At 45.6% G+C, this 13,914-nt stretch overlaps 1 protein-coding gene across 2 annotated transcripts in view; it reads right to left on the bottom strand.

Moving 5' to 3' along the window:
- Nucleotides 1–13,914, bottom strand: part of ATP9A (ATPase phospholipid transporting 9A (putative)) — a 133,255-nt gene that overhangs the window by 35,672 nt on the left and 83,669 nt on the right. For both annotated transcript variants that reach the window (XM_059898514.1, XM_059898515.1), the window contains exon 15: nt 4,198–4,359. In XM_059898514.1, coding sequence (XP_059754497.1) covers nt 4,198–4,359 — 162 coding nt within the window. The remainder of the gene's footprint in view (nt 1–4,197; nt 4,360–13,914) is intronic.

Raw genomic sequence — 13,914 nt, 5'->3', positions numbered from 1 at the left:
ACTGTGGGTGCTCTGTGAGCTTTCCCACATCCCTCTCATCACACCCAAACTCCCAGGGCCTGGCGATAAAGAGCATGACCTGGGAGCCAGACAGCCTGGGGTAGAAGCCCAGCTCCACCTTTACTAACTATATGAACTTGGGGAGGTTTCTTCTTCTCCCTATACCTCAATCTTCTCCTCTGTTAAATGCCAACTTCAATGGTATCATGAGAATTACATGAGTTGTTTTATGCAAATCACTTAGAACAGTGACTAGCACCCAATAAGCACCATTTAAATGTTACCTCTGTTATTATTATTGTTCCTAACTCTGTTCCTATTACTAGTGTTGCTAGCACTATTACTAATTACTCCTACTACTAATTCTATTATTACTAATTTACTACAATAGAATCTACAACTCTGACCCCTAAGGCATGAAACACTTGTGTAGATAGGGTGGAGGGGATCCTCATTTGTTTAAAAAATGAGAGAGTCTTACTCCAAAGATTCTCATGATCTGGGGAAGCATTTTCTCCAGCCAAGCCAAACAATGTGAAGAACCTTTAAGAACACCAGGGAACCATCTCAATACCAAAATAGGACTGGGACCAAAGTAGTCTGCAATTTTTAAAGCTCCTATGGTTAATTCCGATGATCAGCCAGGTTTTGTTTGTTTGTTTGTTTGTTTGTTTGTTTAGATCTCATTTTATTTATTTTTGGCCATGCTGGGTCTTCGTTGCTGCGCTCAGGCTTTCTCTAGTTGCGGCGAGCGGGGGCTACTCTTAGTTGCCGTGCACGGGCTTCTCATTGTGGTGGCTTCTCTTGTTGAGGAGCACGGGCTCTAGGCACGCTGGCTTCAGTAGTTGTGGCACACGGGCTCAGTAGTTGTGTCACATGGGCTTAGTTGCTCTGCGGCATGTGGGATCTTCCCGGACCAGGGCTCGAACCCGTGTCCCCTGCATTGGCAGGCGGATTCTTATCCACTGCGCCACCAGGGAAGCCCCTATCAGCCAGGTTTAAGAACTACTGAGCAGAGTGGCTTATGAACACAGGGTTTCCAGGCTTCCCAGAATGGAAAGTGTGAGTAAAAGAGCAAACAGGAAAACAAGGTGTTAATTCAGATTGGCAAGATTTGAAAAGTCTGACACTAGCAAGCGTTGGTGAGGATGTAGAAAAACAGTGGAACTAAGATTAGTATAAGCACTTTGGAGAAAAAGTTGAAAATACCTGGTAAAGTTAAAGATGTATATATTCTAGCACCCAGCAAGTCCACCTCTGGGTTTAGTCCACAGAAAAACACGGACATATGTACAGTGGAGACTGCAGCAGACAAGGCTACACACGGCAGCGGTCTTTCTATCGGCAAAAAAAGTGGCAACGACCTAAACGTGTATCAAGAGGGAACGGCAACAGGCGGAAGGAACTGAGGTATATTTGCGCAATGCAATACTACAAGTCAGCTAAGAGAAATAAAGTGGGATTACGTGCATCAACATAAATAAAGCTTTTTTTTAAATGTTAAACAAAAATCAGGATGTGGAATAATAATATATATACTACAATGACACTTTATAGAGACAATAAAAACATGAAAACCATAATACATATTATTTATACCCAATGTGTCTGATAATAGTATTTTAAAATTCATAGGAGTGATAAACCTGGGGTAGGACTGGAGAGGAAGCACATCTAGAAAGGGCAGATGGGATTTCAACTGAATGCACAATGTTTTCTTTGTTTAAAAAAAATTTTTAACTATAATACATGCAAAAGTGTGGATCAATACATAAATATAAATTTGAGCAAACAAACTCAAACACAAAAGGGTATCTACTGTACAGTTTCCTTTATATAAAGTTCCAAAAGAGACAAAATCAGTCAGTGGTAGAAATGGGACAGTGGCTACATCCTTGTGGGAAGGAAGGATGCAGTAACCAGAAAGGGGTACGAGGGAGCTGCTGGGGTGATGGTGGGAGGGATTCTGTTCCTTGCTCGGGATGCGAGTTACATTGTGTTAACTTTGTAAACACTTGAGCTGTACACTCATGAAGTTTGCACTTTTCTCTTTGTATGCTGTTATTCAATAAAAGCTTCAAAAAATATAAAAAGAAAATCTGAAATATTAATGCCAAAATGACGATGTTGAGTGATCATGACACTTTTTTCCAATAACTTTTGTGACTGTATGAACGAAAAGTCATCGAAAATATCTAATTACAATGGTATCAAGACTATTCAATGGGAAAACAATAGTCTCTGCAGCAAACGGTGCTGGGACAACTCTATATCCACACACAAAATAATGAAGTTAAAACCCCTAACTCACACCATATATGAAAATAACTCAAAATGGATCAAAGATCTAAAGAGATAAAACTACAAAAACTTTTAAAAGAAAATATAGGGGTAAATTTTCATGACCTTACGTTTAGCAATGGACTCTTAGATATGACACCAAAGTCAAGAGCAACAGAGGAAAAAAATAAATTGGACTTCATCAAAATTAGTAACTTCTGTGCATCAAAAGAATTTTATCAAGAAAGCAGGAGGGCTTCCCTGGTGGCGCAGTGGTTGAGAATCTGCCTGCCAGTGCAGGGGACACGGGTTCGAGCCCTGGTCTGGGAAGATCCCACATGCCGCAGAGCAACTAGGCCCATGAGCCACAATTACTGAGCCTGCACGTCTGGAGCCTGTGCTCCGCAACAAGAGAGGCCGCGATAGTGAGAGGCCCGCGCACCGTGATGAAGAGTGGCCCCCGCTTGCCGCAACTAGAGAAAGCCCTTGCACAGAAACGAAGACCCAACACAGCCATAAATAAAAATAAATAAACAAACCCCCCAAAAAAGAAAGCAAAAAGACAAGCTACAGAATGAAAGAAAATATTTGTATATCGTATCTCTGATAAGGGTCTAGTATCCAGACTACATAAAGAACTTATACAACACAACAATAAAAGACTACCCATTTAAAAAGTGGGCAAACGACTTGAACAGACATGTCTCCAGGGAAGAATACAAGTGGTCAATAAGTATATGAAAAGATGCTCAACATCATTAGCTATTAGGGAAATGCAAATCAAAACCACAATTAAATACTTCACAGCAACTAGGATGGCTACAATGGAAAAAAAAAAAAAGGAAAATAGCAAGCACTGATGAGGATATGGAGAAACCAGAAACTTCACACACTGCTGGTAGAATGTATTGGGCTGGCCAAGAAGTTTGTTCAGGTCTCTCTGTAACATCTTACAGAAAAACCTGAACGAACTTTTTGGCCAACCCTATAAACGGTGCAGCATTTTGTAGAAAAGTTTGGCGACTCCTCATAAAGTTAAAAGATAGAATTATCCAGCAATTGGGAAACGGACCCAGCAATTCCACTCCTAGGTATGAACTCAAAAGAACTGAAAACAGATACTCAAATCCTTATACATGAATGTTCATAGTAACACTATTCACAATAGCCAAAAGGTGGAAACAACCCAAATGTCCACTGATGGATGAATGGATAATCAACATGAAATATTACTCAGTCATAAAAAGGAATGAAGTATGTATATATGCTACAACATGGATGAATCTCTAAAACATTATGCTAAGTGAAAGGAGCCAGATACAGAAGGTCACATATTGTGTGATTCCATTTATATGAAATATCCAGAATAGGTAAATCCTAGAGACAGAAAGGAGACTGGAGGTTTCCAGGGACTACGGGGAGGAAGGTATGGAGAGTGACCGCTTAATGGATACAAGGTTCCCTTTTGCAGTGACGCCAATGTTTCAAAACTTGAGGAAAGTGGTGGATGCAAGACATTGTGAATGTACTAAATGCCAATGAATTACACATTTAAATGATTAATTTATGTCATGTGAATGTCACCTCAATAGAAAATAACATTTAATTAAACGAAAGAGTATACAATGAGAAATGTATGATTACCAAGAAATGCTCAATCTACACTCATTAGACCTTTCACTCTGGAAGTGGGTTAACCAAAGGCTGAGCAGCTATCTGAGATCTGTCCAACTGATCAACTAATTCTCTTTCTTCTGAGGGAATTACATCCTCTTGTTAGTCTGAACGTCAGGCAATAATACAATAAAGAAAAGGGTAAGAAAGAATGTCCAGCCACAGGGACATACACAGCAGACTTAGGCAGGTTTTGTTTTTTTTTCTTTAACCATTTTCAATCATAAATAAAAGACAACTCACCCTCACGATGATGCCCATGCGTTTGCTTTCGTAGGTGAAAGGGAAGATCTGCAAGATGGTGAAGTTCAGGATCTGGTCACCAGGGGTCCTCAGCTGCATGGAAGACTGGTCACGGCCCACCAGTGTTAAGCCCACACTTTCGGTCCACTGCACCAGGGCCACCTAAATGTGACAAGGGTCGAAGGTCAGATACACAGCCGAGGATCCTGGTTCACAGGTCAAGCAAATGAACATAAAGGTGGACGGGGGAGCAGAGACAGGTGAGGCTGAGCAGGGCCCGCATCCCTGGGGGAGGTCGTGCTGGCCGGTGACAGCCTGGCACCCACCCCTCTAGGCCTGCGGGGGCTCCGCGCTCACAGCTGCCGCCTCTTCTGGGCCCTAAAGCAGGCCACGTGTGCGCCAGAGCCGTGGCAGAGAGAACCACACAGGCTCAAGGGTGATCAGCACAAGCAGAGATCACGTCTGGAAGGAGCTGCACCAGGCAAACCACAAATACGGGGAAGCCAGGAGCACGACGCCGGGGTGGGGCGACTCACCTCCAAGGCTCCCCGTTAAACCTCACACACACTCAACCGGGAGGGGATCTACCGCAGTTCTCGACTGGGCAGCTCTGCCCCCCAAGGGGCACATGGCAACGTCTGGGGACGGTTTTGGTTGTCACAACTGAGGAGGGGGGTGGATATTTTCTACTGGCATCTCGTGGGTGGAGGCCAGGGATTCTGCTAAACATCCTACAACACACAGGACGGCCCCCATGACAGAATCACCCCACCCCACGTGGCAGTACTGACAGGGGGAGAACGCTGGTCTGTACAGATGAGGAAACTGAGGCTTGCGGAAGCTCATTAAGTTGCCTGAGGTGATGTTCCGGGGCAACGGCCGGCTAGGCAGGAACCTGGATCTGCCTGGGGCACAGCCAAGCCCCCCACCATCCGCTACACTTCCTAGGGCCACGGTTCCGTCACCAGCTGGAGTCTTCTCACAGCCCGAGCAAGGCTTGCTTCACTTCCAGCCAAAGGCATGGAGGACGCAAATTCCAAGACAGGGGCCAGACCAGCGGGAACTGCGGCAGGCAGGAGCCAGTGCCCGCCCCCTGAAGAAGGCTGCCCCGCGGGAATGTGGACCCAGGGTGGCCAGAGCTTCCAGTTTCTCAAGAAAAACCAGAAATCTGACCTTGTCCCTGAGATCTCTAACTTTTCAATGTAAGCCACTAAGCTGCATGTTTTGAACGCCCATGAAGAAAATAAAACATGTCTACAGATGAATCTGGTCTGGGGTCTTCAGGGAAAGAAGGAAATAGAAGTGGAAAAGGCGGGGACAGAGGGGGGAGCTGGGGAGGGGAGACCACCAAGCCCTCACCGCCACTGCCACAGGAAGGGGGACGCGCAGGAGGTGGGGGAGACAGGGGTAAGTACGAACCACAAGGTCATCATGTTTACTTGTCAGCACAGCCCATGGAGGCAGGAAGTACCGAAGTACCAAGCAGCTCTACCCGACGGACGAAGAAACAGACTCAGAGAGGCCAGCTGAGCTGTGCTCGGCGGGCAGCTACCATGGGCTGAGATGAGATCGAACCCTGTGTCTAGCTGGCCCAAGTAGCCCAAGGGAAAGTGCCAATCCCGGGCCATCCAAATGCCTGTTCTCTAAACACGGGTGCACACACATCAGTGCAGCCTTAGTGGGTGTGCCCGGTCACCCCTGACTCACTGTCACCGTTAGAAAGTTCACGGGGGGCGTGGTAGGCACAGTAACAGCCCCCAAAGGTGCCCACCTCCTAATCCCCACTGACCTCCACCTCCAAAAGAAAGGGCTGATCAAGTTTGGTTTTCTTTGTTTGTTTGTTTTGCTATTAACCCGCATAAGTCTTTGGAAACTCATTCATATAGTTGTTTCATCTGATCACTCTGAATTTCAATACGGCCTGTCCTATCTGCTAACAATCTTCTTTCCAAGTTTAAAATGAACAAATCAGTAAACACTGATATAAATTTAAAAATCCCATCCATATATATATTAAAAACCTTGGGTACATGCACTAAAATGCTTATAGGATGATACACATGAAGAGAAATTACTTCACTCTTCTCTCTATATACTACTGAAATATTTTAGTGTGTACACGCATTCCTTTTATTTTTAATATTTTTAATTTTAATTAAGTAAATAAATATCCCAACACAATACGAGATTATTATAAATACGTAGGTATACACAAGCCCGGAAAGCTTGACTAAATTTACATCCTCCTTTACATACCAGTTTAGTAACAAAGAAAAAGGAAATTCTTCCTCGGATGCTTTCCAACACGACTGCTAGGGAAAAGATTTTTTCATCCTTGCTTTTAAACAGCTGTTGTTTCACCCCTTAAAAACGTATTTAATTGCTCTGAAAAGATGTGAAGAGTCTGTGACACTGGGCTTCAAGGAGATACACTAATTCCCCCAAAGCCTGTTCTTAACTTCAATCAAGAAAGGATCTGAAACTCCAGAACGGGAAGTGGCTTTCAGGGCCGTAGAGGCAGTTCTGGCCTTGGCCAGCCTGGGTCCCCCTGCTGCGGACCCCACAGGACTGTGCTGGAGGGAAAGTTGAACCATGAATCTGAAATGATCAACAGTGACAAGTGTTCCCGGGGAAGCATGAATTACAGCTGAATGGAAACATCTTCTAACCGTGCTTTCTTCTACAGCAAATCCCTCGAGGGAGTTAAGGAACCTACTTTGACTGTGCTGGTTGCCCCGCCTCCCATCTCCCACCCCTTGGGTCCAAGGTCCTAATGAAAACCTCACAGGTCCCCTTGGGGGCCCCCCCTTGGGGGCTGCAGGATATGAGCCCTACAGGGGAGCCTTTCTTTCTCACCTTACACTCCCTTATTCCGACTTTAACATTAAGTCAGCTTTAATTTAAAGCTGCTTTCTACCAGAACATATAAAATCCCCCAGGTCCTACTGAGAAGAGAGCAGTTTAGAACTGCGGAGCTCACTAACCCTTCTCAACAGCAGCGGGGACAAACATTTCAGCGGTCAGGTGGGACGACTCCATCCCTTCCTAAAACAAGATGATGTAAATGAGGCTACTTCTGCTAGAGGGTCTGAGCTTCAATTCAAAAGAATCATCCTGTATTGCCAAATCAGAAAGGATTTCAGGGTCTTTTTTTTTTTTCTTACGGCCGCACTACGCGGCACGTGGGATCTTAGTTCCCTGACCAGGGATCAAACCCGCACCCCTCTGTAGTGGAAGCATGGAGTCTTAACCACTGGACCGCCAGGGAAGTCCCAATCTCAGGGTCTTGAGTCTCGCTGTCCTTAACAGCTGGAGCTGGGGTCTCAGGGGGCCTCGGGTCAGACTATCTGGAGGTCAGAAGAGCAGCAGGAAAAGGAATCTCGTAAGGTAAATGAATGAACAAATCAATGAGAGGCAAAAGCGAATGCTGGAAACCAAGAAAGGGCCAGAGCGGGGGATCTGGGCTCCACGAGTCAGCTGTGTGGCTGGTTTGGGTCAGGAAATTAAAAAAACAGAGGCTCCTACTCCACCCTTCCACCTCCAAAAAAAAAAAGCCTATCTGAAGAATTCTTGTCAGAGCTGTCTGGCCATGAAAGGGCTTTTTCATCATTTGTTGGTCGGCAATGAACCACCTGTGACAAGCTTTAATAATCTTCCCTTTGTACCTGGGAATGTGTGCTTGGGAATTACGCCGGACAGGCTAAAGAGCCTTGAATTCCTGTCAAAAGCAGGATGCATATGAAATATAAGAACATGCATGAATCTGCTATCTGATTAAAACGGTTCTTTGGGGGCATTCAATCAGATAAACACCCAGGCTTACAAAGAATGGCCAGTCTGCCCGAAGCCAGCCTTTCAAGCTTATAAATATCCACAGACCTAGGTATTTTTTACTTTATTAAGAAATAGGTTCCAAAATGTGCCACATGGTGGTTGCAGGTTTGAATGCCAACAGGAGCAGGGCAGGCAGCGGACAGGGGCAGGGGCAGGCAGCGGACAGGGGCAGGGCCAGCCACCCAGGGACAGGGTTTGGGGGAGGGGGCTAACTGCTGCCAGGTAGAAACTGGGCCCAGTCTTTCCAGATCTGATCTTTCTCAGGAGAAGCTGATTTTTATAGAACACTGAGTGATTTTTAAATATTGCTGTTTTTCTTTTAAACACAGCATGGAGCAAACAAAACACAGCCTGCTACTTTTAAGAATCAGTGGACAGGGCTTCCCTGGTGGCGCAGTGGTTGAGAATCTGTGTGCCAATGCAGGGGACACGGGTTCGAGCCCTGGTCTGAGAAGATCCCACATGCCGCGGAGCAACTGGGCCCGTGAGCCACAATTACTGAGCCTGCGTGTCTGGAGCCTGTGCTCCGCAACAAGAGAGGCCACGATAGTGAGAGGCCCGCGCACCGCAATGAAGAGTGGCCCCCACTTGCTGCAACTAGAGAAAGCCCTCGCACAGAAACGAAGACCCAACACAGCCATAAATAAATAAATAAACAAACAAACAAATAAATAAATAAATAAATAAACCCAAAGTTTAAAAAAAAAAAAAATCAGTGGACAACGTGGTAGAATAAAAGGCCACTCCCTGATCCAAATTTCCTGATCCTATACTTGAAATTCAGCCTCTTATGACTTAACTCTGATAAAAACAAGTATTTGAAAAGGAAGAATGGCATCATCTCCACAAAAATTTAGCCACTTAGAAATGACTATTTACTTAAGTCCATTCTGGACCAATACTAATGTGATATGGGGACAGGACTTTTGCATGTATGGCCACGGATGAGCTAATACCAAGGAAGGCTCATTTGACAGTTTTCTACAGTGTCCCAAAAATCCCATAGTCCTGCCTTACACAGGACCCCTATCTTCTGAGCAACCAAAATCTTATTTCAAAATTCTACCCCAGTGGTTAATACATAACATTGATGGAGGATTTTTTCCTTAAGTTCCCGACCGCTGTTCTTTGACCTCACCCTCAGGTCCAAGGGCCTGGCAACGTGATGGTGGAGCCCCACCAGCCTCCTAAATCTCTCTGGGTCGACACGCCACACTCCATCGTGCACACATCTGAATGCTGGCATTGTCCGAGGCCTGGAGCTGAGGCTCAGACACGAGGAGGCATTCAGGGGACCGACAGGGATGTGGTTATGGAGGGAAAAAAAACCCCAAGGCTGCAAAGGGACGGGAGATTACCGGCCCCCCCTCAAGGCCACAGGCTTACCTTTCCCCAACGGTTTTTATCCTCACTCTTTGCAACAGGGTTAAGAAATGCAAAATGAGACAACTGGGACCTTTCATGCATGCGGAGAGATGTACAGAGAGATTGAATACGCGAGGCTCTCCATCATGACATTATTTATGACAGCCACAAGTGGGGGACCACCTAAATGTTACACTTGGGAGACAGAGAAAATAATCTGTGGTGTATCTAAGCAGCAGAATATAGAGCAGCCACTAAGAATATTCTTACCATAGATAGTTACCGGAAAGGGATAATGCAAGGGAACAAATCAAGGTCATCGAACATATATCGTATATATACAGAAGAGAAATAGGTAGGAAAAACACCAAAACATTTTTGGCTTTTTTTTCCTGTAATTTTTTTTCTTTTTCTATAACAAGCTAATGTTACTCTTATAATTAGTGAGGGGGGGAAACTAAAAATAAAATCTGCTTCTAGATTAGCTGTACCTTCACTGTATACCCCTTTTTCTTATATCACCCCTGTCTGCATTACTCCTAGCTTCTGACATTCTAATGGATGCAGGAATGCTCTCCGTCTACAGACTCTGATGTCTGGAGGAGAGACCCACTCGCTCTTCGCCCATCTCTCACGGCCACTTGCAAGGGGGCCATTTCAAGGTTACTGTGGATCAGAGGAGAAACACATCCTTTTTTGTTTTCCCTTCTAAGGGTCGGATCCTGAAGAGATGGACGGTGAAGACAAGACACTCAGAAGGTAGGCTTCTGGGGTCTGGCAGAAGACAGTTATTATCACCAAGCTTGGAAGCTTATAAGATGAGAAAAGAGGGAAGGGACACACAAAAGGTGCCACTGAGTTTTGGAGATCCCAGACACAACACTGGCTCAGTGCAGGTGTCCCAAGGGGACCGGAGTAGGTAAAAATAATTGGACACTCTGGAACTTCACCCAGTATCCGCCCTGAGCTCCCCAAACGCAAGTGCTTCACTCTCTGCAACACTTGTGAGTTGACAAAGCACTTTCAAACCATCATGCCATGGGTAGGGACGTGGTCCTGTGGGGTTACGAGCCCCACCTCTGGACATGGGCTGCCGGTTTTAATCTCGCCAGCCGTGTGACCTTGGGAATATTCCTTAGCCAATCTATACCTCATTTGCAAACAGCACGATCACAGTAATTCTGGGTGGTAAGGGACGCCCATAACGCGGTGCCTGGCACAGAGCAGATAAGCAACAGGTGACCCCTTCTTACCACTGGCAGCATCACCGCTACCCTCACTGCTCCATCTCTTCTCTAAGGGCCATGAGCTCCGTGTGATGTATCAGTCCCTCTTTACCTACGAGGAGGCTGAGTGCAGCTTAAAATCACACCGCTAATCAAGTCCACCGTGGCAGTGACACACGACCCGCAGCTGCACTGCGGGGTAAGGAGGGGTAGTGCGATGCCCCCATCTTTCAGAAAAATCAGTGGAAATGAAGGTCTTGAAATGCCATTGCGAGACGACAGAACACACAGCAAGCCAACATTTTAGCAAAACTCAGCTGACGCCCCACACAGCGACACCACACACACGGACGTGCTTTAGAAGGATGAGTAACGGAAAGCAAGGTGGAAAACTGTATCTATAATTTACAACTGTGCTCTTAAATTTTTAAAATAGGTTAATAATTAAAGGGTGAGGAAAATTCTAACATATGCAAAGAATTATCTCTGCAAAGGTACTCAGATATTGAGAACAGTGGGCAGCTCCGAGGCAGAGGTCAGGGGAGGGGCCCCGTGTAGAGACTGTGAGAAAGGAAGGGGCGGGGCGCCTCAGGGGGAGATGGAGATAGACTTCTCGCTCTGCACCCTGAGGAGGGGTGGCCACACAGAACATTCTACACATTACCCAGAACTTGTAACTAAGGGCTCTGAAATCACTGAGGTACTCAAGGCACAGCCACATACAGCAGGCCACTTTCATTCACACTCACACACACGCACACACACCTATGCACATCCACACGCCACACACGCTCAAACAGCAGCTGTGCACACATCACGTGCACATGTGTTCACACTCACACTCGTGCACATATGTACACGTGCCCACATGCGCACGCACACATAAACCCTACAGGACCATGAAAACCATCTGGCTTTCTCAAGGATGTGACTTAACCCACTTCACCCTCCTTCCTTCCTTGTACTATAGTGTGATTCTGTACCAGAGAAACATACAACTGTAATTCAACATATATGCCCACATTTAGGAAAAATCTGGGTAACTCTACACCCGAACATAAACAGTGGTTATCACTACGTAGTGAGAATTACAGGTTGTGTTTATCAACTTCTCTAGACAAATGAACGAGTCCCAGGGTGGATTCCATCTGCTCGGAGGAGAGCACTTCCTTGACCACTCACGCCAAGAAGGACACGTTAAAAGTTGTACCACAGTGACCCCCCTCCACTGCACCCCACCTCCAACACTGCCAAATATCCTGCAGACGATGGGATGCTGTCAGGGCTGAAGCCTGCTCGCCCGAGCATCTTAGGACCACTTCTCTCCGGCCAGATTACATCTGTCTCATTTCCCCTGGGAGTTTACTGTATGGGCGGGGGGTCGGGGGGGTGGGGGCAGTGCCCCCCAGGCTGTAATCAATAGCTGAATAAAGACACTTCAAGGCTTCCCAGGCGGAATGTGCACAGGAAACAAATTTAGGAAATCCTGCTTTCTGTTACAGGAAATGAATCCTAGGCCAACTGGTAGAAATTACTCCAGGAGCTCCAAAGTAAAGAGGATACTGGCTTCTGTATGTATTCCATCAACTGACCTTGCCCGCACCAGCCAGGTTTTATTGATATAGAATTTCAAAGGTAGGATTCTAGACCCAGCCACTCCTACGTGGAATCCCACAGGGATCTGGAAACAGTACAGCTTTCTGAAAGATTTCACTGGAACTAGATTTAACCTATTTTCTGTCAGACGGTATACTTACATAAACAGATTTATATTTTGAGGTATGCACCTTTTCAAGTAGTTTAAAAAGCTGGTGAGTAAAACATTTACAGTGGTTAGTAGGATTATGGTTTACTTTTTTTTCTTCTCTACATTTTCATATCTTCTATCATAAACATGAAATGACTGTGTAATAAAAAAAATAATAAAGCTGTGGGGAAAAGGAAACCAAGAAAGCAACACCGACCTCTGTGAAGACACCAAAGACCAAAAGAAAATACCTTTTTTTAAAAAAAGCAAACCGCTATTCAGAATCTTAGAAAAACAAAACAAATCTGAATCCAAAGGCAATTAATGGACAGCAGAGATAAAGGGCTCTTCTCTTTAACAAAAAGGAGCTGAAAAGCACAAAGCATTCCATGGAAGATTTACCTTCATGGAAAAATCTTTGCACAGCCCTAAAACAAATATATCAAAGTTCAGTGGGAACCAGGGGTGTGGGACAGGCATTAAAGACCGTCACATACGCATGTCAAAAGCCAATCGGAGCCCAGAGGCACAAGTGCTGATCGGATCACCAACATTTAATTTAAATTCTATCAAATACCCACAAGCTACTGGTCCCCAGTCCATAACTACCAAGAATCTGGTCCTTTCTCACACGGACCATTCAATGGTATCATCCTCCCATTCCCAAACGGAAAAGCAAGATCAAGCAGACTAACCCTGGTCAAGATACGGTGACAAATATGACAAGTTTTTGGTTCCAGGGCACAAGTCTCAGTAGGCTCATCCATACCTATCCCCCACCTCCCCCTTCTCTCTGCACACAATTCCCATCTCAGAATTTGGCCAAGGGTTACCAAATTTTTCACCCCTAAAAAGCCTGGTTCAAATATCAATGGTCACGGATGAACTGGGCTTCACAGCTTGAGCTCTTCCACAAACACCAAGCAGATGAGAAGGAGTCGTCTCCCAGGGGACACATTCCATTGCCCCAGGAAAGGAGGAAGAAGAGACTGGGCAGGGAAAGACACACCCAAGTGTCCTGCCATTTCTGATCTTTGGAAAAGATTCTTATTGGGCCACCCTCCCCCCGCCCGCATGATCACATCAACCACTGGTTCACGGATATTCTCAGATGAGTCCAGACCTCCAAAACACTTCACATACCAGAGAAGCCCCTCCCTCCTTCTTAAAATGAACAAAAATCATCATCATCATCATCATCATAACTGGGAGTCCTTGCAACATTGATGGAAGAGTAAAATGGTTAAAAAAAAAAAAAAAATCCCGGGGAGCACTCTGGTAATTTACGTCATGAGCCTTAAACATACTCATTCAGTTTGACCCACAGGATTTACTGACCACATACTAAAGGCCTCACAACACCCTCCTGTGGGTCCCATGTCACAGACACACAGTGAGGATAAGGAACCCGCTCAGGTGTGGAGCTGGGAACCCAAGATTCACGCACTCAACTGTCTCACTCCTGCCGCCCCAAGCGGTGTGGGCTGCTGCCTTGTTTAACGTAGACTCCACAGTGCCTGGCCCATGGGAGGCACTCAGAAATAC

The sequence above is a fragment of the Balaenoptera ricei genome, chromosome 15, assembly GCF_028023285.1.
Source record: "Balaenoptera ricei isolate mBalRic1 chromosome 15, mBalRic1.hap2, whole genome shotgun sequence".
Taxonomy (NCBI): Eukaryota; Metazoa; Chordata; class Mammalia; order Artiodactyla; family Balaenopteridae; genus Balaenoptera; species Balaenoptera ricei.
This window is presented reverse-complemented; position numbering and strand designations above follow the sequence as displayed.